Source organism: Emys orbicularis, chromosome 2 (genome assembly GCF_028017835.1).
Source record: "Emys orbicularis isolate rEmyOrb1 chromosome 2, rEmyOrb1.hap1, whole genome shotgun sequence".
Lineage (NCBI taxonomy): Eukaryota > Metazoa > Chordata > Testudines > Emydidae > Emys > Emys orbicularis.
Genome location: NC_088684.1, coordinates 69,667,926 through 69,693,442, shown reverse-complemented (window position 1 = coordinate 69,693,442; position 25,517 = coordinate 69,667,926). Strand labels below are relative to the sequence as shown.

The window sequence follows — 25,517 nt, the reverse complement described above, 5'->3', positions numbered from 1 at the left end:
AAATATTAATCTGTTACTTACAGTGTAGTAAATCGGGAGTAGCGTCACTGAAATCATTGGAGTGCACTGGTGTAAAACTGATGTATTTGCGATCAGAATCAAATCCATTGTCTTTCGGTTTTTGTTTATCTTGGACTGAATTATGGCTCATGCCTCTGCATAAACTCTCCCCTCCCCACAAATATTTCCCTAATACATAATGTGTGAAATGTTGTCATTACATTCATCCTTAAAAAAGAAAACCTCTAATTGCCATTCTAGTCTGACAAAGTACCTCTTTCTAAAGAAAATGCTGTTATACCAAAATGATAAGAGATGTGAAATTACAATGGAGAGTTCTGAGAGTATTTGAAAGTAAAGCTATGCTAACTTAATCCTACAGTACTGGAGTCTTTGTGGAATTTCGAGATAACAGCTTGGACCCATTTAAGTCAATGATTTTTGGCAAGATTTGCTGCTGTTGATTTTTCTTACAAATTTTCCTTTTGCATCTTTCAGAATGAGGACTATGCTATTACTGCAGTTGTGAGAAAACTTTTACATCCATCTCCTCCTCCTTCCAGAGTGCTGTCAAAATGAGTGAAACGCCATCAACTAATTATTCAATGCTTCAGCCAAACTCCTCTGAGAGTGAACAGACTTTGTCTACACGTCACTTCAATGTCACCGAACCTGTTGTGGCCAAACGAATCTGTTTCTATAAAAGTGGAGACCCTCAGTTTAATGGGATCAAAATGGTCATTAATAATAGATCTTTCAAAACATTTGATGCCTTGCTGGATAACTTGTCCAAAAGAGTCCCAATACCATTTGGGGTAAGGAATATTAGTACACCACGCGGGATACACAGTATCACCAATCTGGAGGACCTTGAAGATGGAAAGTCTTATATTTGTTCCCATCAGAAGAAAATTAAGCCCATTAATTTGGAGCGGGCCAGTAAGAAGCCATTACCCTGGCAGATCAGCAGGCCAGTTAGTGCTCGTCGCCGAGTTGTGCAGTTAGCCAGGGAGAAAGAAGACGGCATTGTTCAGGAAGACAGAGCTGTCAAAATAAGAACCCCTAAAAAGCTCCTTGTTTTCAAAAATGGTGACATAAGAATCAGGTGCACTATAGTTCTGAGTAAGAAGAACATGCAAAACTTTGAGACCTTTCTGGATTCCATAAGTGAGTTAATGCAGTATCCAGTTGTGAAGTTATACACTACGGATGGCAGAAAGGTGAGAATAAACAATGGCATCAGATATGCTTTTCACAATGTTTGCTTTTATAATATTACCAATGTAATCAAATGATTTGGTTGCTTACATGGCTGGTGAGCACTCTGACCAGTGTAAGGTCCCCTGTGCCCTGACCATCAGCTATCTGCTGCCTTCCTTGTGGATCTGCCTCTGTACACTTATGGACCTTCAAAAAAGATAGTCAGTTTTGAGGAAGGATGCACACTCATTTTGGGACTGTAGTGACTGAAGCGAGAGAATTTTAATCCTAGGTTTTCATGGAAGCCCACCAGTCTTCTCTTAAACCACTTCCTTCTCTATGTCTTCTAATGACAGCTTTTCCTGGACAGGATGCTTTTCTAGTCCTTTTTCATGCATGCCTTCAAAATATGTCCACTCATCCAATCACATGTAACCCTTCCATAGCCCTGCCCCACAATTAGGACATGCATTAGGCAGAGCTCCTTTAGAACGCTACCTCTGTTCCCTTAAGAGATGATGGTCTATTAATGCAGCAGAACAAATTCCTGTACCTACCCATCCCACAGGAGTTGTGAGCATCTTCACTATGATTTATTCAAGTTGTCAGGGCCTGACTAAGTTCACCTTAGAGTACTTAAGGAACTAGCTAAAGAAATCTTCGAACCATTAGTGATTATCTTTGAGAACTCATGGAGAACCATGAGGTACCAAAGGACTGGAAAAAGGCAAACATAGTACCTATCTTTAAAAAGGGAAACAAAGAGGACCCAGGGCATTACATGCCAGTTAGCCTAACTTTAATACCTGGGAAGATACTGGAACAAATTACTAAACAATCAATTTGTAAGCACCTAGAAGATAATAAGGTTATAAGTGGTAGCCAACATGATTTTGTCAAGAGCAAATCATGCCAGACCAACCTAATTTCCTTCTTTGACAGGGTTCATGCCCTAGTAGATTGGGGTGGCAGGGAAGCTGTAGATGTGATATATGTTGATCTTAGTAAGGCTTTTGACACAGTCCCACATAAGCAAACTAGGAGAATGTGGTCTAGATGAAATTACTATAAGCTGTGTGCATAACTGGTTGAAAAAACAAACTTAAAGAGTATTTATTGATGGTTCGCTGTCTAACTGGGTGGACGGATCTAGTGGAGTCCTATATGTGTCTGTTCTAGGTCCAAAACTAGTCAACATTTTCATTAATGACTTGGATAATGAAGTGGAGAGTGTGCTTATAAAATTTGAACATCACACCAAGCTGGGAGGTGTTGCAACCTCTTTGGAGGACAGGATTAGAATTCAAAATGACCTTGATAAATATGGCTGAAATCAAAAAGATGAAATTAAATAAAGACAAATGCAGAGTACCACACTTAGGAAGGAAAAATCAAATTCACAAATATAGAATGGGGAATAACTGACCGTGCAATAGTACTGCTGAAAATGATCTGGGGATTATAGTGGATCACAGATAAATATGGGCGAACAATATGACGCAGTTGTAAAAAAGGCTAATATCATTTTGGGGTGTATTAACTGGATTGTCATATGTAAGACATGGGAGGAAATTGTCCTGCTATACTTGACACTTGTGAGACCTCAGTTGGAGCATTGTGCCCAGTTTTGGATGCCATACTTTAAGAAAGATGTGAACAAATTGGAGAGAGTCTAGAGGAGAGCAAGAAAAATGATAAAAGGTCTAGAAACCTGATCATGAGGAAAGGTTAAAAAGAAACTGGGCATATTTAGTCCTGAAAAAAGAAGACTGACTGGGGACCTGATAAGTCTTCAAATATGTTAAGGGCTGTTATAAAGAGGGTTGTTCTCCATGTCTCTTGAAGCTTAATGTGCAGCAAGGAAGATTTAGGTTATATCTTCGGAAAGAACATTCTAACAATAAGGATAATCAAGTACTGGAATAGACTTCCAAGGGAGGTATTGGAATCCTGTTACTGGAAGTTTTTAAGAAGAGGTTAGACAAACACCTGTCAGGGATGATATAGATATAGTTGGTTCTGCCTATTGAGGTCCCTTCCAACCCTACATTTCTGTGATCCCATGACAATGTAATTGCTAATGTAAGAGCAAAAGTACCTATACTCAAAACTAAAAGTCAGATTTCCTGTATGGCTACTACATTGCTGAGGAAAGCTCACAATGCCATAAACTAAGTAACCTTGATTTTTATCCCTATTTCTCTATATTTTTAATGTTCAAAGGATGAAATTGCTATAAGCAATGTTCAACAGTATTATGTTCTTCATCTGTCTTTGCCACCCATGAGTTATGGCTATAAAACCTAATATAAGGTTATCTTACATTTTATAAAGTGTGGACCAAATCCTAGCCCCAAAAGCCCGAAATTTCCAGAAACAATGGGCCTGCTTCTCCTCTCGCTTACACAAGTTGTACATTGTTGTAACTTCATTAACTACAATGGAGTTTCTTCTGGTTTACACTGGTATAACTGAAAGGGGAATCACACTCAGCTCAACTGATCACCCATGCAGGGTGAATCTTTCACCTTCCATCTGGTGAAGATGTGCTTTCTGTGTTCGGTGTCCACAAGTAGACATGAAAGAGAGAAAGGGGCATGTCACCTACAAGCTAGCAAAGCACAATCCATGAGGCTCAAATTCCTTGTAATTGGAGGAGCAGGAAGCCAGGTCCACTACTAATTCTGTATATTTGGCAGTATGCAGCCACAGACCACCCATACAAGAGTCCGGTAATATATTTTGTGGCTGAAGATTCTTCCCTTCACTGACTCATACACACACACTCTCACTCAGTCATTTCATGGCTGTTGATTGATTCTATATTGGGATAAATCCAAACTCCATTTCCAAACTCTTGAACTTCAGGGAAATATTTATCTGGATCCAAACTTTGCTTGACAGTATCATCTTCTAATATATTTACACACTTACTTACAAAGACACAGGAAGTGCATTACCCCATGTGGAAATAAATTCCACTCTGGAATAAAATCCAGCCCTTTGTAATAGCCTGCTGCAATGCTATATATGTATAGGGTAGAAAGTGATGAAAAAACTATGTGGAAAGACTATACCTGTTGTATTATTACTGTTTGGGTATGTCTACACTACGGGATTAATCCGAATTTATATAATTAGAATTTAGGAAACCGATTTTATAAATTCGAATGTATTCGGCCACACTAGGCACCATTAATTCGGTGGTGTGCGTCCAAGCTACCGTAGTAGCATCGATTTCCAGAGCGTTGCATTGTGGGTAGCCAATAACATTGAATTGCCAATAACATCGAATTGCGGCCACACTAACCTTAATTCGGATTAACAATACCGATTTTGACGCTACTCCTCTCGTCGAGGAGGAGTACAGAAATCGAATTAAAGGGCTCTTTAATTCGAATTAAATGGCTTCGTTGTGTGGACGGGTCAAGCGTTAATTCGAATTAAAGCAGCTAAATCCAAATTAAAGTCGTAGTGTAGACCAGGCTTTTGTTACTGATGCAGAGAAATTGATTTGTTGTTGTGTTTTTTCCCCCCCAGGTTCCTAACCTTCAGTCTCTGATCTTGTGTTCTGGGGCTATTGTGGCAGCTGGGAGAGAGCCTTTTAAACCAGGGAATTATGATCCTCACAGGTATTCACTACCTGCTAAGTTGCCGGGACTCTCCAATCGTGTGTACCCCAAAGCAAATGCCAAATCAGAGAGCAGAAATAGTAAGTCCCTTTAATTATTTTGTATTTTCTCAAGTGATTTATCTCTTTCACATTTTAATGTTAAAAAAAAAAAAGAAACCGTAGCGATCTGTTTGGGATCAAGGGTATTCAAGCAGGCCAGTTGAAACAAAACTATTTATTTTTGCTCAGATTTCCTCAGTAGGCATCAGAAAGATCAAAGCATTAATTTTCATTTTGGAATTCAAGTTTCTGTTAAAAATTCAGCTGGCTTACATATTTCCTTTCAAACAGAATTATTTGCACTTGTATGTGAAGCTATCAAGGCATATTTTAAAATGGGCTGATTGTTGCTAATCTATCCACATCATGCTACAGCAAGGGTAAAAGAAAGCACACAGTTTGATACAGAGAACAAATATATGTCTCCCTTCTAGTTGAACTTTCTGATGGTATTACAGCAGAGCAAATGTATTATCATGCAGTGTTCAGATCTTAGCTCAGTAAATGAATGGGGATATCTTGTCATATCCTTAATTTCATATGTGCCCATACCTAACTAAAGCAAACTGGGAAAAGCAAGGAAATAAGCAGTTAAGTTATTCAGTATCCAGGTGCCCTCCACGCGTTTCAACTTCAACTAGTTCCTTTCCACCACTCTGTGCCCACGTGTATCTCCCCCCTCATCCTGAACAGTCAGTATGTAGCCTTAACTCTGTTTATTGGCCATGTGTTCATGTGTTTTCATTTAAAATAGGTGTGGTGTGACTTTCATAAAGTTACAGTGTACATTGTATTGGTTTGTGTAAGTGAGGTACACTGTCAGGTTGCTGATTATTTGTCTATCTAAAGTGCTTATATGGTCCTGCTACCATAGCATTTGATGTATCCATCCACACAACATTCAAGAGAGGTAGAGAAGTACTAACATCTCCATTGTACAGACAGGAAACTGTCACAGAGAGACTAAGGGTTACATTTATAAAAGTGATTAGTGATTTTTGGATGCCTCAGTTTTTGGGTGCCCAACTTGAGACGCCTTAGGGGTCTGAATTTTAGAAAGTGCTAAGCACCCACCCTCTGTATTTCAGGACCCTTTAAGATTTCTTAATTAGACACACATGATCCCGAGTCACTTTTAAAAATGTAGGCCTTAACAACTTGCCCAAGATCACACAGGAAGTCTGGGGTAGAACGGGGACTTGAAAGTTGAATCTCCTGACTCTCAACTAGTGCCCACAACAGGGCACCATACTTCCTCACATCCTTATGGCTGCAACATGTTTTTCAGTAGTGTTTGGGTAAAGTTATGTGAATAGGTGATTTCCACTTGGTTCCTCATGGAGCTGCTACACGGGGTGCCTGATGAACTGAGGAAAGAGAGAGTGAGGATGTTGGGGAAGCCAAGAGGTGATCAGGCATGAGGGGATTTTGAGGAAGAGAACTTTATGGGGGGAGATCAGGTCTTTCTGGAGAGCCTAAGATGTGTGGGGGAACACAGTACTTCTGTGGCAAGGCATTAGCTCATCTAGGGCTTCGTGACACTACTGCCTCTGCTGCTCACCAAGACACCAGCACTGTAAAGTTTCCTGAAGTGCTGGAGAACCAAGGAAGCAGTGCTGGAGGAGCTAATTTTCCATGGTGCTCCTGCCTTGCTGTGCTGAGGAGCCTAGGCAGCATCAACTGCCAATGCCTCTGCACAGAGACACTAAGCTCCCATTCACACATCCCTGCCCAGTGTCCCTGCTGAATATCTCATGTCCCCAAGTCCGCTCTCTTTAGTTTGTCCCAACTTCCACCCTGTAGCCCGCCCTGATGTCTCTTGCCCCATATGTCGTCTCCTTGGTCACCAGGGCTATGTGTACAGGATAGCTGATGAGTTAAGAGTACAAGTAGGAACATTCTGAGGCAAATGAAATTACTACAAAAATCAAAGTTGTCAATAAGTTTTTCTCTTCCATCTAAATTTTGCCTATAATCATGGCCAAGTTGGCAGCGTTAGAATATGGAAGTAGCTGACAGATCTGGAAAGTTTCATCAGCTAATATTGGGCAAATGCAGTTAAAGCAAGAGGAATAACTCTTTATGTATTTTACTTTAAAAATTCAAACTGCCCTATGTCGGAGACATCATCAGGTTATAGGAGTGTAAAGTTCAGAGTTTTGGGGAACTTCTGTTGTTTTCATTCCATTTCCAGAGGTGAGTGAAGATGCGATTTTTATTTACAGAAGTGAAAGGTCTGGTCTCTGGAATGAGAGCCAGACTGAATTTACCATCATTTCTCATTCAGTTCCTGGAAAAGCCTCTACAATGGTGTAGAGGAGCAGACTCACCCCTGCGGCGCCTCCTGCTTGTGACTTCTGGGAATTAGCTCTTCCAGTGTCCTGGAGCGCCCTCTGCAGGCCAGTGGTCTGCCTTTCCTCTGGCCCCCATGTCCCTCCCAGACCCCGGTGCCCTTTTATCTGGGGTGCTGCCCCCTGGCAGTACACCCCTCAGTACTAGGGTCTCCCCTCCCCAGGGAACCCCCACCCACTATCCCTACCTCACCTCAGAATAAGGCCACTGCCAGTCACCAACTAGCCCCCGCTCCCTGGGGCAGACTGCAGTATAGGCCACTCATCACAGGTAAGGTTGGGTTTGGACCTGCTGCCTTGGCCTACCCATGGGCTGCCCTCTGCAACCCCCAGAACCCCTTGGCCTCCTACTAGGCCACAGCCTGGGGCTATCCAGGCTGGAGCTCCCCAGCCCTGCTCCACTCAGGTACCCTGTGTCTAGCTCACTGCAGCCAGGCCCTTCTCCCTCTGAAGGCAGAGAGAGACTCTTGAGCTCCTGGCTCCCAGCCTTTTTATACAGGCCAGTTGAGGCCTGATTGGGGCGTGGCCCAGCTGCGGCTGCTTCCCCAATCAGCCTTGTAGCTTTTCCTTTGCCCCAGCCCTGCTCCCTGGCTGTTTTAAACCCTTCAGGGCAGGAGTGGGGGACCACCCTGCTACAAATGGAAACTTGAAAGAGGCAACAAATCTGAAATAGTGTGTGTGTATGTAACAGTAACATGGGTAGTCATGAAAACCTTCACACAAATCCTTTTAGGGCCCACTCCAGCAAATGACATGCTTAACTTTAAGAACATGAATAGTTCTATTGAAGTCAAATTAATGTTAAGCACATGCTTAAGTGCTCTGCTGGACTATAATATAAATTCCAAACCACTACATAAAGTGACTGAATACTTCTTCTAGAAATGTCATTACCAATTATGTCCTTATATATGTCTTTCTGAATTTGTGTTTGTGTGCACATACTGTATTATTTTAAGTATACATATAAATATACACAAAGCTTAGTGAAGGAGCACAGTTTAGAAAATTCTGTTTAGATTTCTCCTGGTGTACTTTTGGTCTCTCACCTATTCTTTTCACTGTGTAACACTCAAAGATAGATGAGATTTGGTCAGTGCATAGGTGCTGAAACTAGAGTGCAAGGGGTGCTCCCACAACCCTGGCGTGAAGTGGTTTCCATTATATGTGGGGTTTACAGTATGGTTCAATTACTCTCAACACCCCCACTATACAAATTGTTCCAGCACCCCGTGACAGTATCAAGTTATTACAAACTAATGCAAACACATTTTAGAAATACTTAACTGTGTGCAGACAAACGCATTAGAAGCCTAATTTTATGCCCATTGAAGTGAATATGAATATTCTCATTGCCTTCAATGGTCTTTGGACCAGGTCCTAGAGAACTGTAGCATATATGCACATTGTAACGCATGATGTAAATTAAAATGCATGATGTAAAAATCTTATTATAAATGTCGGGTTCAAAATTTAAATGTAAACATATATAGAAGTACATGCTAAGGGCCCAATTCTACAATGTTTACATACATGAATAGTCCATGGGACTACTCAGATAACCAAGGATTAGTCATATAAGTGAAGTGTGTAAAATCAATTCCAGAGAGATTTACTCTTAATTGACATGTTGTAGCACCCATTAACATTCAGGTTGTTATGTACTGCATGTGCATTTGGATCCATTAATTACACTATTAAATCATCAAGAAGTAGTAAAGGAAAAAGCAGGTTCCATGCTTAATATCTTAGGGCCTAATCCTGTGAGGTCCTGTGTGCCTCCTGCAGGGTGGGAAAGCACATTCAACGACCAAGTTGATGGAACTGGGAGCATTCGGCACTTCACAGGCTTAGGACCTTAAAGATTGTAACACTGGTGTTAGAAGGGTCATGTTGCAAAACAAAATAAAGAAAATTGCACCAGCAGGAAAGTTCAGTCTTTACTCTTTATAAAAGTTGTGTTTTTTCTTTTTAACAAGTTCTTGGAAACGAGTTAGAGAAAATAGACACCTTACTGTAATCGTTTTTCTTTGTTACAATAATTTATTCAATCCCACTGCTCACCAAAAAAAAAAAAAAAAAAAAAAAAAAAAAAATCCCAAAACCTTTCATTGGGTTCCTCTATACTAATCATACTTTGTTTTTTTCTTTTTTCTGTCTCCTTTCTTTGCCTACCTGCCTGCTGTCTTTCCGTCTGGATTCTTATGCATGATGATTATCTTCTACACCTTCCATCTAATATTGTGAATTTGGGTGCTTTCAATATAAATGTTGAAAGTGAGTACACAAATGCCCTCAGGAGCTCAAATTTACTCAGTTTCTTCTGATAAAGGTTACAGCAATGATAACTCAGATTCTTCTTGCATTCCTGACAATTACATGGGCTTAGCAGAAAATCATTCACATGCTGGTGAAGATTTATCGATGGTGCGCTCTGAAGATGACATTGAGAAATCTGTTCATGTTAATCAAGATGGCAGTATGACAGTAGAGATGAAAGTTCGATTCAGGATAAAAGAGGAAGAAACCATAAAATGGACAACCACTGTCAGTCGTGCTGGTGTTTCTGCTGATAAAAATATCAAGATTTGCAATTCTGCAGTAGGTGCAGAGGATCATTCATCTGATTTAAATATTTCAGCATATATAAAACCTACAGAGGCTCCAGTCTTGGAGAACTACAATAATGATGAGAGTGACTCACTGCAGCAGATTAACACAGAAGCAACAAGTAAAGAATCAGAATCTGATTTAAGCACTTCTGATTATAAAATCTGGCAGAACTCTTCTGCAAACATGAATGTATGCAATGTATCGGAGGATAAAGTCAAACCTCATTTTCATAGGCCTCCTACACCTGGGCCAAGAAGAGTGAGACAAAAGAAAGCATTAGTTGAAAGTGTCACTGTAATATCTGACAAAAAGGTTCAGGAAAAAATGATAGGACAATTTTCCTACAGTGAGGAAATAGAAGATGGGGAAAGCAAATCTGAGTATTGCATGGTCACTCATTCCAGCAGTAAAACATCAAGTACTAATAATTCGAAGCTTAGTGAAATAAGCAACAATGATTTATTAAAGCTTTCTTTAGAAAAGAAAAAAGAAGAAACTCTGATTAAATTAAGCCATAAAAGTCATGGTTTAAAAGAAACTACAAATACAAAGACATTAGATATGCCTGATGAGGATGGATTGTTACAGAACATTTTGGAGAAATCAGTTGTGGAGGAAGACATGTATAATAGTTTACTATCAAGCTGCAAAGCTAATATCGGTGGCTTCATACCTTCCTCAACAATTTACCAGGCAGATAGGCCTCTTTCAGCAGACACCATCAACTCTCTTCATGACCAGTGTGGAATTAAAGAAATAAAAAGATCACTGAGTTCATTCATCAGGTACTCAGAATTGTCTCAATCAAAAAGTGGAGACAGACTATGTAACCCATCTGATTTATTACTTTCTTCTCAAGGATCCATTCACTCAACCTGTACTGGAAACAAACAAACTAAGATGACAATGTCAACATGTACTAATGCTACTCCTGAGACAATAAACTTTACAACAGGATCCTCTCCTACCACTGCTGAGAGTGAGAAACAATTCCACGGCAGCACTGAATGTGATACAACCCATTCCACTGACAAAAGCCAACCTGCATCGTCTAATAGCAAAAAGAAGAAGAAGAAAAAGAGAAAATCACCATCTCATTATCTGGATCAAGGTGTACATTTGCACCAAAATCAGCAATATGAGGAGACTGCAGAGGAAGGAACTTTTAAGAGTGAGGAAATGTCTCATGATATGTGCATCACAAGCGAAAGTGTGCAGAAATCTACAACGCAAATTAGAGATACTTATTCTGAAACATGTCAGAAAAGAGCAATGGCATTTCATGTCAGAAATGGTGATGGATCTATCAATTCAAACAAAAACTTATGTCCTGAAAATGAGTTATGTCCCCAGGTTTCTGTGGAGCTCCAACAAAATGAGTTATCATTTAGTAAGAAAACAAAAGCTAATAGACAACTGACCAACGTAAAATCCAGATCAGCCAAAAAAATTAGTTTGCCACTATCTGCAAAATGTGAAGATAGCCTGATAGAGGAAAAAGCTGATTCAAAAAGTGAAACTGAACACAGCCAAAGTACACCAGGTACTGAAAAAGAAGGGATATGTCACAGCACTAATTCTATAAAACAGACACACAATTCTTTAATGATATCAAAGCCATTGTCAGAAGTGGCTAATGGTAATAACCTAGAAAGAGAAAAGGACAATGTTATTTCTGACAGTTCATACAAATCTTCAAAGAAAGAGAAAAAACAAAAAAAGAAGAAGAATCCAAGTACACCTGAAAGTAAAATGCATATGTCAGATGGCGGTAATGCACTGGATGCTCTGAAACAAGAGGATTTTCCAGATGAGATTGCTGAGTATTCACTTGAAAGCTATGTCCAAAACTGGCTGCAAAACGCATTTCCAAATGCTGTTTTGCCTCCAAACAAATTAGCTCCCATAAATAAAAAGGAAGGGAATGTAGCAAATAATAAAATTGGTCATTCTCCTATGGAAAATATCAAAACTCTCTCAGATAAAGAAACTAAGGTTATAGCAAATAAAGTGCACATAACTGGAAAACCCAATCTGATTGAACATCATCTACTAAAAACGCCAGTGGAACCTCTCAGTGAAATGGGAGCTATAGAAGAATCAGCCAAATGGTTATATGGAAGACAAATTGGCTCTTTGACCTGTGCTGATACAAGTATAATGAAAGAGGTAAAATATTTACTACAGTCAGATTTCCAACATGATACTAAGCTACAGGTGTTTAATGAAATGCATGAAAATGATAAAAAGAAGTTGCAATCAGAAATTGATACTCAAGATATAAGTCCAAATCAAAGCATAAGTGCTGAGGTTGCGGTTCAAGTTGATTCCAAAATTTTCAGGAAGACTGAAACTGAGGCTCAAAAGGATTGCATGTCTAGTATGTTGCTACAGCAACTACAATCAGCTATGCTCTGCATTCAAAAGGCTCATACTGGATGTACAGAAAAATCATGTGATCCTACAGATTTTTCTTCTCCTTCATTACTTGGATCTTCCCCTAATCTCCTCTTAGCTTGGCTACTTGTACTAAATCTAAAAGAGAGTTTGAATGGCATGTGCAAAGGTGATATGCTAAAAACTACCTGTAGCTGTTCTGAAATATTTACACTGTTACAATTTCTAAAACAAATTGCAGTCACAGAAGAAGCTGAGGACTTGAAGGATGCTGTCTCAAATTTGCAAGAATCGACATCAAATAATTTATTACACTCTGGGAGCAGAATAGAAAAGCAGGACTCTGCACATTGTCATGAAAATCCTTTTGTAGTTGAAATTCAGAACGTGCCAAACTTTCATGAAAGTGAAAACCCAAATAAGATCTGCATTCCAAAGGACAGTACAAATTCTGAGGAAAATGCTGATGTACAAGAGCTGATTGAAGAATTTGAATGCTCTGATATACAGAAAGACCCCAATGCATCAGCAGAGACTTCAGATCTAAATGACTTGAATGTTCACAAAATACTGTCAGACAGAAAATACGTGAATGCTAATTCAAATAATTGTAGTCTTACTTCAAATGTAGAACTATCTGAAGAAAATGAAGAAGAGGCTGACAGTTCATTACAAGACTCGGAGGATAAAGCCACAGATACGTCATTCAATAATGAAGAATCGGGGACTTCAGAAGAGCCTAACTCAACTGTTCACAGTATAACTTCTAATGATAAAGATAATATTTTAGATGGAGAAATTTCTGAGGTAGAAGATAAAAAAGACATTATGCATCTTGGCAACAATAAAAATGCAGGAGAGCAAGTTGGCACAGAAAAACCAAATGAGCACTATAAATTAGTTGCTGAAACCTCTACAGAATGTGACCGTGAGGAAGACTCTGTACAAGAAGAAAAGAAAGAAAATGGGACTTGTGAAGAAACCCCTGAGAGATTATCTACACCATCACCGTTATCTTTTAGTTATGAGTCTAAGCAAATTACAGAACTGGACATAACTGAAGTAGAACAGAAATTGCAAGTAAAACTGATAGTAAAAGAACTGGAGCATGGAACACATTCAAATCCTTCTTTTGAATTAAAAAAATGCTTTAAAAGCCCTGCTACTTCTGACTGGTCAGATTATAGACCAGATACTGATGACAGTGATTACAATTATAGGGCATCCAGTGACTTCACCAATGAAAGTGGGGAGGAAGCAATGTATGAAAAACAGTATAATACTGGTTACGTTAAAAGAACTATTGAACAGCTTTATGGTAAAGCAGAATCCTCCTTTAAGCCTACCCTTCACACTGTACTTCCATATATGTCTAAAGTTCTTCAAAAGGATGCTGAAGAATCCCAATGTACAATTATGAAAAAAAACTCTTCCCTTTGTCAGGAACATAATGCTTGCTTTGTTGAGAAAATGTCAAGGTCTTCACTTATATCACACGAAAGTCTGGAAGAAATAAACAAAGACAACAATACATGGAGAAGAGAGAATTTTTCTTCACCAGCACCACAGTTCAGTCTTAATGGAGAGAAGGCATATTACAGTGATAACTGCTCAGTGCGATGTACAAAGCAATATTGTCAGTGTGGTGTACCTGCTGATGAAGATGAAGGAATATTGATTGATAAAGGCAAGTGGCTTCTTAAAGAAAATCACTTGGTGAGAAGATCACCACCTGAAAAGACTGGAATGTATGGCAATTTGGACACAACTTCAGCAGACACAATGTTTGACAACAATAGTGATGATGTTCCATACTCCCACTTCGCGAATCTGAATCAGTATCCACCACACAATGAAATATCTTTTTCAGAACCTGAAGACATGGCTAAACCCTCTGAAAGTGGATGCCACTACTTCATTATGCCTCATAATAGTGATTCAGAGCCTTTTCCTGATTTGAGTCTGAAAAGCAAACCTACCTTCAGGGATGAAACCCCTTTTCTTCATGCAATAAAGAAAGAAAACAACAATTTGTCATTCACGGTATGCACCACTTCCACGAATCTTTGTACAGAGACTAATGCCAATTATCCAGCCTTTACATCTGTGGAATTTAGATTACCTGATAATAAGGTGCATCCTCTGGAAGAGCCTTTAAATGATGAACCTATAAAAACCCAACCAACTAATGACAGTAATGCCAACAGGGGAGCTCTGGAAGAACAAGATTCTCTGGATAAGCTTCATGCTATTTGTGGACAACATTGTCCAATACTGATGGCCATCATAAAACCAGTTAATGAGGAAGACAGAGGATATGCCTACCGAAAAGCATCTGACATTGAGAACCAATTTGGCCTACATTTAATGACCAAAAAATGTCAACATTTGCTCTGGCCAAGCAAAGATTTAATAAGAGACAAAAATAATCATGTGATTCTGAAGAACAACTGTATTAATAAGATTGCCAGTAATATTTTTAATAGATTTTATGCTAATAATACCTTAGATTTCATTAATAGAAATAGCTTTGAGATTCTTGTATCCTCAGGTCTAGGAGAAAAAAACAAGTTAAAGATGTTGTATGTGATGGAGGATATGAATATAAATGCACAGGAGATCAGCAATCATGAAAATAATGTATCCAAACAAGTACTCAATGATATAACAGTAAGTACCAATAATAAGCTACCTGATACAAAACAAAAAATATGCCAGTGCTCGAGAGTTAGCCTAATTCAAATTCTTGAAGAAAAATCTGCTCCCTTGTTGACAGATCCAGCAGAAGGCTGCCATTCTGAAACATTTCACAACTGTGACATTATCTTAAATAACACTGAATGTAATGCTTCTGAAAATTTGAAAGAGGAAAATGCCTTTGCTACAGAAGAAGAAACTCTCTTTTGTGTAACATACAATAAAAGCAGCAATGAAGAGGAAGGCACATAATAAAGATATTGGGACATCTATAACCTTAGATTGGTGAAAACGTCTGTAAGAAAAAAAACCCTTGTGGACCATGCCCTAAGCAAACTCCCATTGAGTGTGATGCACAGTCCTAGAATGGAGGGTCCTGTGGCACCTTTGAGACTAACAGAAGTATTGGGAGTATTGCTCCCAATACTTCTGTTAGTCTCAAAGGTGCCACAGGACCCTCTGTTGCTTTTTACAGATTCAGACTAACACGGCTACCCCTCTGATACTTGAGGCCTAGAATGTTTACACTTTTACAGCATTGCAGAAATAGAGGTAATTGTCTAGATTTTTTTTTTTTTTGGTAGAAAATAGTGCAGAATCAGTAACTAACCTCCTATGACAGTGATGTCATCTTTTTAAAAAAAAAATCAGTTTTACTCATTAATGCTGTTGTATCTTTTGCTTAGAGAGAGTCTGTAACATTCCAACTGTCTTCTCTGAGAAAAATCAACTATTACCTGTTAGAACGAAGAGTTTTATAACCACATACCACCCACGCTCCAAGATAAACTTCTTATACTTTAGAACATTTTTAGAGAAAAGCTGGGAATGATCTTGCAGACTGTTTTGTCTAAACTGCAAAATAAAATACAGTGGTTAATTTGCAATGAAAAGTAGAAAAGTATTGTTCAGATGTTGTATTACAATGAAAAATAACAGACGATTGTCATGGTAGTTGTGTGTGGGTTTTTAAACCAAGGTTAAAACTGAAAGGCCAGCCATTTGTCTGTTAAAGACCACACTCAGAAGATCTGGCATCAGGGTGAGTAAAATAAAATTTTCTGCATCATCTAAGACCACCATAACTTAGGTGAGATTTGCCTCTGTGGGAATGGAGCAATGCTTCTGCCTCTGTTATCCACTAGGATTTTACAAAGGGGAACAGCTTTGGAATTAAGGGAAGATGCTGCGTTAGTGGACTTCCTGGCTGTCCTGGCTTCACCTCCTTCTCAGGCAGCCCTGCCCTCTTCTGAGGCTATGCTAGCTCCTTACAGCCCTCTGCCCGTAGTAAGTGAAGATGCAGTCACTTTGACCCCACTCCACAAAGGTACTTAGGCGCCTAAGTCTCACATTTTGGTACCTATGTCCTTTGGCTCCACAAAACTCCTGCGGAACACTGTAGGTGCCCAAGCTTCTGCCTGGGGGATGTGCACTGCTGCCTCGCTCAACATCCAGGTGCCAATCTCCTGCCCCAGAGCGATCCACAAATGCCTAATATGCACGCAGGGCCTGACCCAGAAGGTGCGACTGTTTAAGTATTTGCACGCAGCGGAACAAATACTTTGGGCCAGAGAGATTGACTCTATTGTCCCATGGTGAAGGTGCCCATCCTAGGAGGTGGGAGACCCAGGGTCCTTTCCCCCTGCTCCAATCATTCTTTCATTATTTATCCAAAGTGGAGCAGCTTCAACAGGAGAGACTGAATGAGCCCCACATCAGAATATCCCACAGTTCAGTTGTTAGCGAACTCATCTAACAGGATTTGAACAGGGAGTTGAACTTGGGTCTCCCAGATAAGTGCACTAATCACTGAGCTAAATGGGTTAACTGCCTTACTCCTGGAGACTGATTCTGATTCATGGATTGCTAAGCAGATATAGGCATCTCCTTGCAGCCCCAACTTAAGTGCCTATCTCAGAGAGAGAGAGGAGAGGGGTTTGTCAGCATCTCCCATTGTCTAGGTTAGGCAGCTCCCTGCCTATCATGCTGGCTTTTGTGGATTGCATTCTAGGGTGCCTAGATGTGCAAATAAGGCTTTGTGGATAGCAGTGAGTTTCTGTGAAAGGTGCTATGATGCCCAGCATTGCATGGCCTAAGTCCCTTACTGGATCTGAACCTTTTTACCACTGCAGATTGTATTCTTGTACTCATTCTGAATCTATGGCCCTCAATCAACCTTTACTAAAGATAAATCTGGCCCAGTACTAGAGCATGCTAAAATATATTAATGCAGCTAATCCTAGCAAGAAACGCTGGGTATTGTTCTTTTTAAATTGCCATTCATTTTATTATTATTTCACTAATGATCTGTCCTATAAATATGATCCATACTCATTTTTCTTTTGTAAATATGATAAACTAGTAGATGGATAGGAGTATAATTTAATGTATTTCAGGATGTTTCATTCCATTCTTAGAAATATGGATGCCTGTTTATAGAATGTTTTTGCTTTTTCATGTAATTTCAAAATGTAAAACTGGAAAAATATTTAATGTACATAATAAGTATAGTGAATATTGGAGTCCTGAGGCCATTCGAATACCCTTACCTTTATCCAGTGCAGTCCCACTGAAGTCAGTGGTACCGCTTGTGGAGGAAGGCCCTACTGAACAGGAGTCACAGTAAGAGAATTTGGCCTGTGCATACTCTCTGAAAGTCCAGTGGCAGCTATATCTTTCTGTAAATATTTGATATTTTTCTATTGTTTTGAAGCTATATTTATCTGTGTGTTTCTTTGTATTCTGTAAAATAAATCAGTATTAAAATAATTGGAAAGAACATTGTGCTATTGGCTAATATAGTTAAGAAGAATCCAAGACACTAAATAACAAACTAACTCTCAAATTATTTTGTCCTTTCCCCCAATTCTGCTGCCAATCACCATGTTCTATTGGGTTCCTCAGAAATCTTTTGGGACTGCCTAATGAAGAGTATAGATGTTTTTCAGCTGTTTACATCTTAATTCACAAACAAAACATTGTTTAAAATGTTGTTTGAAAGTGTTTCAATGGAATCCAGCCAGTACTCAAAAGCAATAGTCTATGTATAAAACTTCCAAAAAACCTGACTGTGAGAATGGCTGGGAATGAAGAGTTAAGCAATCCAGCAACTTTTTCATGGTCATATAGTCTTTCATCATGTACTATCCCAAATCCTAGATTTATACCACCCAGTCACCCATGCCTTAATTTATTTGGACTTCCAAAAGCTTTTGACAAAGTTGCTCACAAGAGATTACTGAGCAAACTAAGTAGTCAGGGGATGAGAGGTAAAGTTCTGTCATGGATTAGAATCTGGCAAAGAGACTGAAAACAAAGGGTGAAATCCTGGCTTCACTGAAGTCAGTGGGATTTTTGCCACTGACTTCAGTGGGACAGAATTTTACCCAAAGAGAAAAAATAAATGGACAATTCTGAGCGTGGCCAAAGGCTAACAGCGAGCTGTTCCAAGGATCCATATTAGGCAGATCTCAACCAACTCAGAGAAATAGTAGGCAAGGTCCCTTGGAGAGACCAGTTAAGAAGAAAAGGAGTCAAAGAGGGCAGGCAGTTCCTAAAAGATGTAATACTAGAGACTCTACATCAAGCTACTCTGATATAGAGGAAAGATAAGAAGAGCCCCAGGAAAACCAATGTGGCTGCACAAGGAGCTTTTTAGCTATGTAAAAACCAAAAGGGATACATACAGGAAATGGAAGGAGGGACATGTCACCAAGCAAGTATACATCGGAATAGCACGAGTGTGTAGGGACAAAATCAGGAAAGCCAAGGCAAGGAATGAGTTACAACTGGAAAGAAATGTTTGAGACAACAAGAAGGGGTTCTACAAATATATCAGAAGAAAAAGAAAGATCAGGGATGGTGTAGGTCTGCTGCTCAATGGAGAAGGTGAGCTGGTAATGGAAGATAAGAAGGCGGAGCTGCTCAGTGCCTACTTTGTTTCAGTCTTCACACAAAAAAGACCATGACTGGACCACTAGTGAAGTTATTATAGACAATAAATGGGAAGGGATGTAGATCAGGATAAGTAAAGAACACGTCAGAGATCTTCTGACTAACTTGAATGAATTGAAGTCAGCTGGACCTGATGCTATTCACCCCAAGATGCTAAAAGAATTAGCTGAAGAATTCTGGGAGCCACTGGCAATAATATTTGCAAACTCATGGATGACAGGAGAGGTCCCAGAAGACTGGAGAAGGGCTAATATAGTGCCTATCTTTAAAAAAGGGGAAAAAGGAGGAGCTGGGGAACTATAGACCAGTCAGTTTGACCTCGATACCTGGGAAGCTATTAGGACAATGACTAAAACATTCAATTTGCAAATACCTGGAGGATGAAGGGGTGATCACTAGTAGCCAGCATGGATTTACGAAGAACAAATCATGCCAAACCAGCTTGATTTCCTTCTTTGACAAGGGAACTGTTGGATAGGGGAATGCGGTAGACATAATGTACGTGGACTTCAGCAAGGCTTTTGACATAGTTCCCCATGACATTCTCATAAGTAAGCTGGAGAAATATGGGCTTGGTAGAACTACTATTAAGTGGATATATAATTGGTTAAATAACCGCAAACAAAGAGTTACAATTAATGAAATTATGTCAAATTGGAAGAAGGTCTCAAGTGCGGTTCCACAGGAATCTGTTTTGGGGCTGGTGTTATTAACATCTTTATTAAGGACCTGGATGTAGGAATAGAGAGCATACTGATCAAATTTGCAGATGACACAAAGTTAGGGAGGGTTGCAAAAACTTTGGAGGACAGAGTTAAAATTCAAAGGGATCTTGATAAATTGGAGAACAGAGCTAGACAACAATATAAAATGAAACAAAGACAAATGTAAGATGCAACACTTAGGGAAGAAAAACTAAATGCACAAATACAGAATGGGGGATAACTGGCTTGGAAGCAGCACTGCTGAGAATGATCTGGGAGTTGTGTTGGATCACAACCTCAACATGAGTCAACAAGGTGATGCTGTTGCAAAAAAAGCAATGCAATTTTAGGTTGCATTAACGGAGGCATAGCATGCAAGTCAAGGGAGGTGATGGTACTACTCTACTCGGCACTGATTAGGCCTCAGCTGGAGCACTGTGTCCATTTTGGTCACCAATGTTTAGAAAGGATGTAGAGAAACTGGAAAGGAACCAGAGGCAAGCAACAAAGCAATATGAGCAAAGGCTGAAGGAACTGGGTATGTTTAGTTTGGAAAAGAGGAGCTTAAGGGAGGACATGATACTTGAAAGGCTGCCATAAAAAGACGGAGAAAAATTGTTTTCTCTTGCCACAGAGGGCAGGACAAGAGGCAATAGGTTCAAACTACAGCATAGCAGATTTAGATTAAATGTCAGGAAAAACTTCCTAACTAAGAACAGTAGAACAATGGAACAGACTGCCTAGGGAAGTCGTGGAAGCTCCTTCACTAGAAGTTTTCAAAAGGAGGCTGGATGGTCATGTGTCCTGGATGGTTTAGACGCAACAAATCCTGCATCTTAGCAGGAGGTTAGACTAGAGGACCCTTGTGATCCCTTCAAACCCCTATGATTCTAAATTGCAGCAGACTGCTAGGAATAATTTGAACTACTCATATATATTGCTTGGCTCTGTAAAATAACTGACAAAGAACTGGAGAGTCATTGTGGATGGCTCAGTGAACATTCTACTCAATGTGAAGTGGCAATCAAATAGCAAATGAACTATGTGTAGGATGGGATAGAAAATAATACAGAAAATATTGTAATGTTTGTATATAAATTAGGGCTGTCAAGCGATTAAAAAATTTATAGTGATTAATTGCATGATAAAAAAAGTAATCACAATTAATCACGTGATTAATTGTGATGTTAAACAATAATAGAATACCATTTATTTAAATATTTTTGGATGTTTTCTACATTTTCAAATATATTGATTTCAATTACAACATGGAATACAAAGTGTACAGTGCTTATTTTATATTTATTTTTGATTACAAATAATTGCACTGTAAAAAAAAAACAAAAGAAGTAGTATTTTTCAATTCGAATCATACAAGTACTGTAGTGCAATCTCTTTGTCATGAAAGTTGAACTTACAAATGTAGATTTATGTACAAAAAATAACTGCACTCAAAAAAAAAACAATATAAAACTTTAGAGCTTACAAGTCCACCCAGTCCTACTTCTTGTTCAGCCAATTGCTCAGACAAACAAGTTAGTTTACATTTACAGGAGATAATGCTGCCCGCGTCTTGTTTACAATGTCACCTGAAAGTGAGAACAGGTGTTCACATGGCATTGTTGTAGCTAGTGTCGCAAGATATTTACATGACAGATGCGCTAAAGATTCATATGTCCCTTCATGCTTCAACCACCATTTCAGAGGACATGCCATGCTGATGACGAGTTCTGCTTGATAACGATCCAAACAGTGCGAACTGACACACATTAATTTTCATCATCTGAGTCAGATGCCACTAGCAGAAAGTTGATTTTTTGTTTTGTTTTTTTTGGTGGTTCAGGTTCTGTAGTTTCTGCATCGGAGTGTTGCTCTTTTAAGACTTCTGAGAGCATGCGCCACACCTCGTCCCTCTCAGATTTTGGAAGGCACTTGAGATTCTTAAACTTTGGGTCGAGTGCTGTAGCTATCTTTAGAAATATCACATTGGTACCTTCTTTGCGTTTTGTCAAATCTGCAGTGAAAGTGTTCTTGAAACGAACAACATGTGCTGGGTCATCATCCGAGACTGCTATAACATGAAATATATGGCAGAATGTGGGTAACACAGAGCAGGAGACATACAATTCTCCCCCAAATAATTCATTCACACATTTCATTAATGCATGACTTTTTTAACAAGCGTCATCAGCATGGAAAGCATGTCTTCTGGAACAGTGGTTGAAGCATGAAGGGGCATACGAATGTTTAGCATATCTGGCATGTAAATACCTTACAATGCCTGCTACAAAAGTACCATGCAATCGCCAGTTCTCACTTTCAGGTGACACTGTAAATAAGAAGTGATCAACATTATCTCCCGTAAATGTAAACAAACTTGTTTGTCTTAGCAATTGGCTGAACAAGAAGTAGAACTGAGTGGACCTATAAGGCTCTAAAGTTTTATATTGTTTTATTTTTGAGTGCAGTTATGTGACAAAAAAAATATCTACATTTGTAAGTTTCACTTTCATGATAAAGAGGTCGCACTACAGTACTTGTATGAGGTGAATTGAAAAATACTATTTCTTTTATCATTTTTACAGTGCAAATATTTGTAATAAAAATAACAATATAAAGTGAGCACTGTACACTTTATATTCTGTGTTGTAATTGAAATCAATATATTGGAAAATGTAGAAAAACATCCAAAAATATTTACTAAATTTCAATTGGTATTCTATTGTTTAGCAATATGGTTAAAACTGCGATTAATTGTGATTAATTTTTTTAATTGCGATTAATTTTTTTGAGTTAATCGCATGAGTTAACTGCGATTAATCAACAGCCCTAATATAAATTGATACTGCACCCTCATCCAGCAAACCATATTCACTTCTGGTCAGCCTAGGTTAGGCTTGATCTACACTACAGAGTTAGGTTGATGTAAGGCAGCTTATGTCAACCTAACTATGTAAGTGCCTACGCTACAATGGTGCTCCCACCAAAGTAAGTCACCTACTTCACTGACCTAATAACTCCACCTCTGCGAGAGGTGTAGTGCTTAGGACGATGTAGTTAGTGTAGACACTATGTTGCTTACATCAACTGTTTGCTGTCAACCCCGCACATGGGGCTCATAGCTGGGCCTCTCCCCACCCTGGTGCTGACAGCCTTGGGTGCCAGGCTCACAGAGCTAGGCCACACCTCCTCAGCACTGACCACCTGAGCTATCAGCCAGGCACCAGGCTCACAGCTTGGGTTGTCAGTGCCAGGGGAGGGGGAGTCCGGGTCTGAGCCCAGCGCCTGGCTGACAGCTTGGGCTTGTAGGCACCAGGGCTGCAGGGCTCCAGCTGTCAGTGCCCCACAATGCCCCACTTCAGTCAGGGGAAGCGCTCTGGGTGAGGACGCGCACTACCGACAGAAGGAGCACAGTGTGAAAGTGAACCACTGCTCTAATTCCTGTGATGGCTATACATCGACTTAACTTTGTAGTGTAGACAGGAATAGAAAAGGCCCAGAGATGTGTGGTGAAAATGTGAGAGGGCTGGGCTGAGTAGAGGTTTGAAAACGATGGGGCTGTTTTGTTTAAAGAGGGTGCAGATAAGAAGGGACATGACAGAGATATACAAAACAATGACTGGTATTGAGAATATGATGCTCCTATTCACCCTTTCTCATCTTACAAGAACAATAGAACACTCAAGGAAATTGAAAGGAAACACATTTAAAGCTATGGAAATTTCTTTTATACAGGGAGTATTTGTAATCTGTTAAACTCATTGCAACAAAATATCCAATATCAATATGAGCAGCTTCTCAGGATTAAAAAAAGGATTAGACATTTATATGATTAAGAATAAAAAAATAACGGATACAAACACTTGTGCTTCAGGGCACAAGACAACCACTAACTGGTTTGGCAGTTTATGCCATAATTGTCCATTAAAGAGTTTCTTGAACCTTCCCCCAAAGCCTCTGGTACTGGCCACAGCCTTAGACTGGATTCTAGACTAAATGGACTACTGGTGTGACAGTTTTTATGTTACTCCATTTCTAGGAGCCTAGGAACTTCAACAGGTTATAAGGCTCAACAAAGGTGTGGGCAAAACTAGGTTCAGGAGATGAAGGCATGGAGAGTGTTTTAATTCAATGTGTTTTACTAATCATTTAGCAATCAATCGATAATATAGTGGGAACAGCAGCAATCACTTTGGTCACTTTGGTTAAGGTTGGTTGCACAATGGTTTCCAATCTAATTATTTGGTTTTGATTATTTTTAACTTTTCTTCAACTTTACAGATGACATTTTCCACCTTTTCCAGAAGGTGATTTTTTTGGGTAACTGCCTTAGAACTGAAACGGTTGGGTATTAAAAAGGTTGTTGACTGTTTTCACTTCCTTTGTTCTGAAAAATGGCTGAAGAGTTTTTGCTCATACTTTCCAAAGACCAATGCCTGGACAAAGTTAGCTTGAAAAGTTTCGGGTGACTGAAAATAGGGTACTGGAAAGGAAACCACCACACATCATGGACTATAATGTTCACTGCTACCCCCCATTATGATAAATTGGAGGTACAGTCTGCTGATGGGTAAGATGGTTCTGTGTATATAAATCATAAGTAATACAATCAACAGCTAATTAAGGATTACTAATTTCTCAGAAATGGTATATTCAGTTTGAGAACACGGAACATGTTCTCAATGAATGGTTTGCTATATTTTGTCAATTTTCAATACCCAGTTCACAAAGGCATGTTTTCCATTACTTTTATGAATGTCAAAAGGAGCCAATGCAATTTTATTGCTTAACTTATCATTCTTAAACACGTTTCCTTTAACTTTGATAGCACTGATATTGTCAAATGGCATTAGTCCAATTACCATATTAATCCACTGTAAGAATTAAGGGGATTATTTAATGAAGCCAAAGCTTTAACCTTAATCATCGGAATTAAGTTGAGTTGTCAGGTACACGTGTATAGCCCGACTTGCACATTGTACAGATATGTTGACTTAATGCTTATAAATGAGGCCAACATGCAGGATTAAGGAGGGGTGCTATATGGTTGGCTGTAATCAGACCATACTCACGCAACCACAGGAAAGGACAACATTTCTGATAACTGTGCAAACTTTATAGACTCTGAGACAAATTCAGACATGGTGAAAGCATATTGTACCAGTTTTTAATGTGGACCATATTTTCCTCTATTGTTGCAGAATGTGATTCTGCTATTTGCTTCTGTTCCTCCCTTTTCTCTCGTGCAGCTTCTGTTCTTGTTGCTGTGCTGTTGGCTATTGACCTTTTTTGACCTTTTTAGTTGAATGAGATCTTTCAAATAAGGATCTATATGCACTAAGAAACCCCCCTCCCCACTTAGTAATGTATCCTGGGTTCAGAAGATATGATTTGTTCTCCACTGTCTCAGTTGAATGTCTTCAAACTGTGACAGTTCTTGAAGGATGGGAGTTTAACCTGGCATTGAGTGTCTATTCAGCAGTTTGTTTTATAATTTAATAATGACAATATAATTATTTAGCTGAGCCTTTGGTGCCCATATGTATAACAGTACTCAGAAAACTCAGCTGATATTCAGGGGCAAACTGCATCTCTTTCAAAAATTAATGAATGCTAGATTGCAGTCTTTAATTCTTGTAATAAGTGCAAGAGTGAGATTTTTTTCAATCCCCATTTTTAAGCAATCTAACAACTCCCATATTCTGTCCTGTTACACATTATTTTAATACTGTGTACTTATGCTGTCTTTACACCATGGACCTCAAAGCATGTTAGAAACCAATAACTTAATCCCAGAACACTGCTGTGAGGTGAATATTCTGGCAAAATTGTGAAAAGAATAAATTCATTAAGAGAGGCTATCTCACAGATATAGCCTCCATGGGAGAGGTTAAAGCCCCTACTGGCATCCAAATAGGGTTAATGGTG

The 25,517-nt window shown here is 39.2% G+C and overlaps 1 protein-coding gene across 1 annotated transcript in view; it reads left to right on the top strand.

Moving 5' to 3' along the window:
- The first annotated feature begins 575 nt into the window (after positions 1–575).
- The window catches only part of RP1 (RP1 axonemal microtubule associated), a 225,597-nt gene continuing 200,655 nt past the window's right edge, over positions 576–25,517 (top strand). The window contains exons 1-3 of the mRNA XM_065398305.1: positions 576–984; positions 1,039–1,220; positions 4,741–4,912. Of these exons, the coding sequence (XP_065254377.1) occupies positions 576–984; positions 1,039–1,220; positions 4,741–4,912 (763 nt within the window). The remainder of the gene's footprint in view (positions 985–1,038; positions 1,221–4,740; positions 4,913–25,517) is intronic.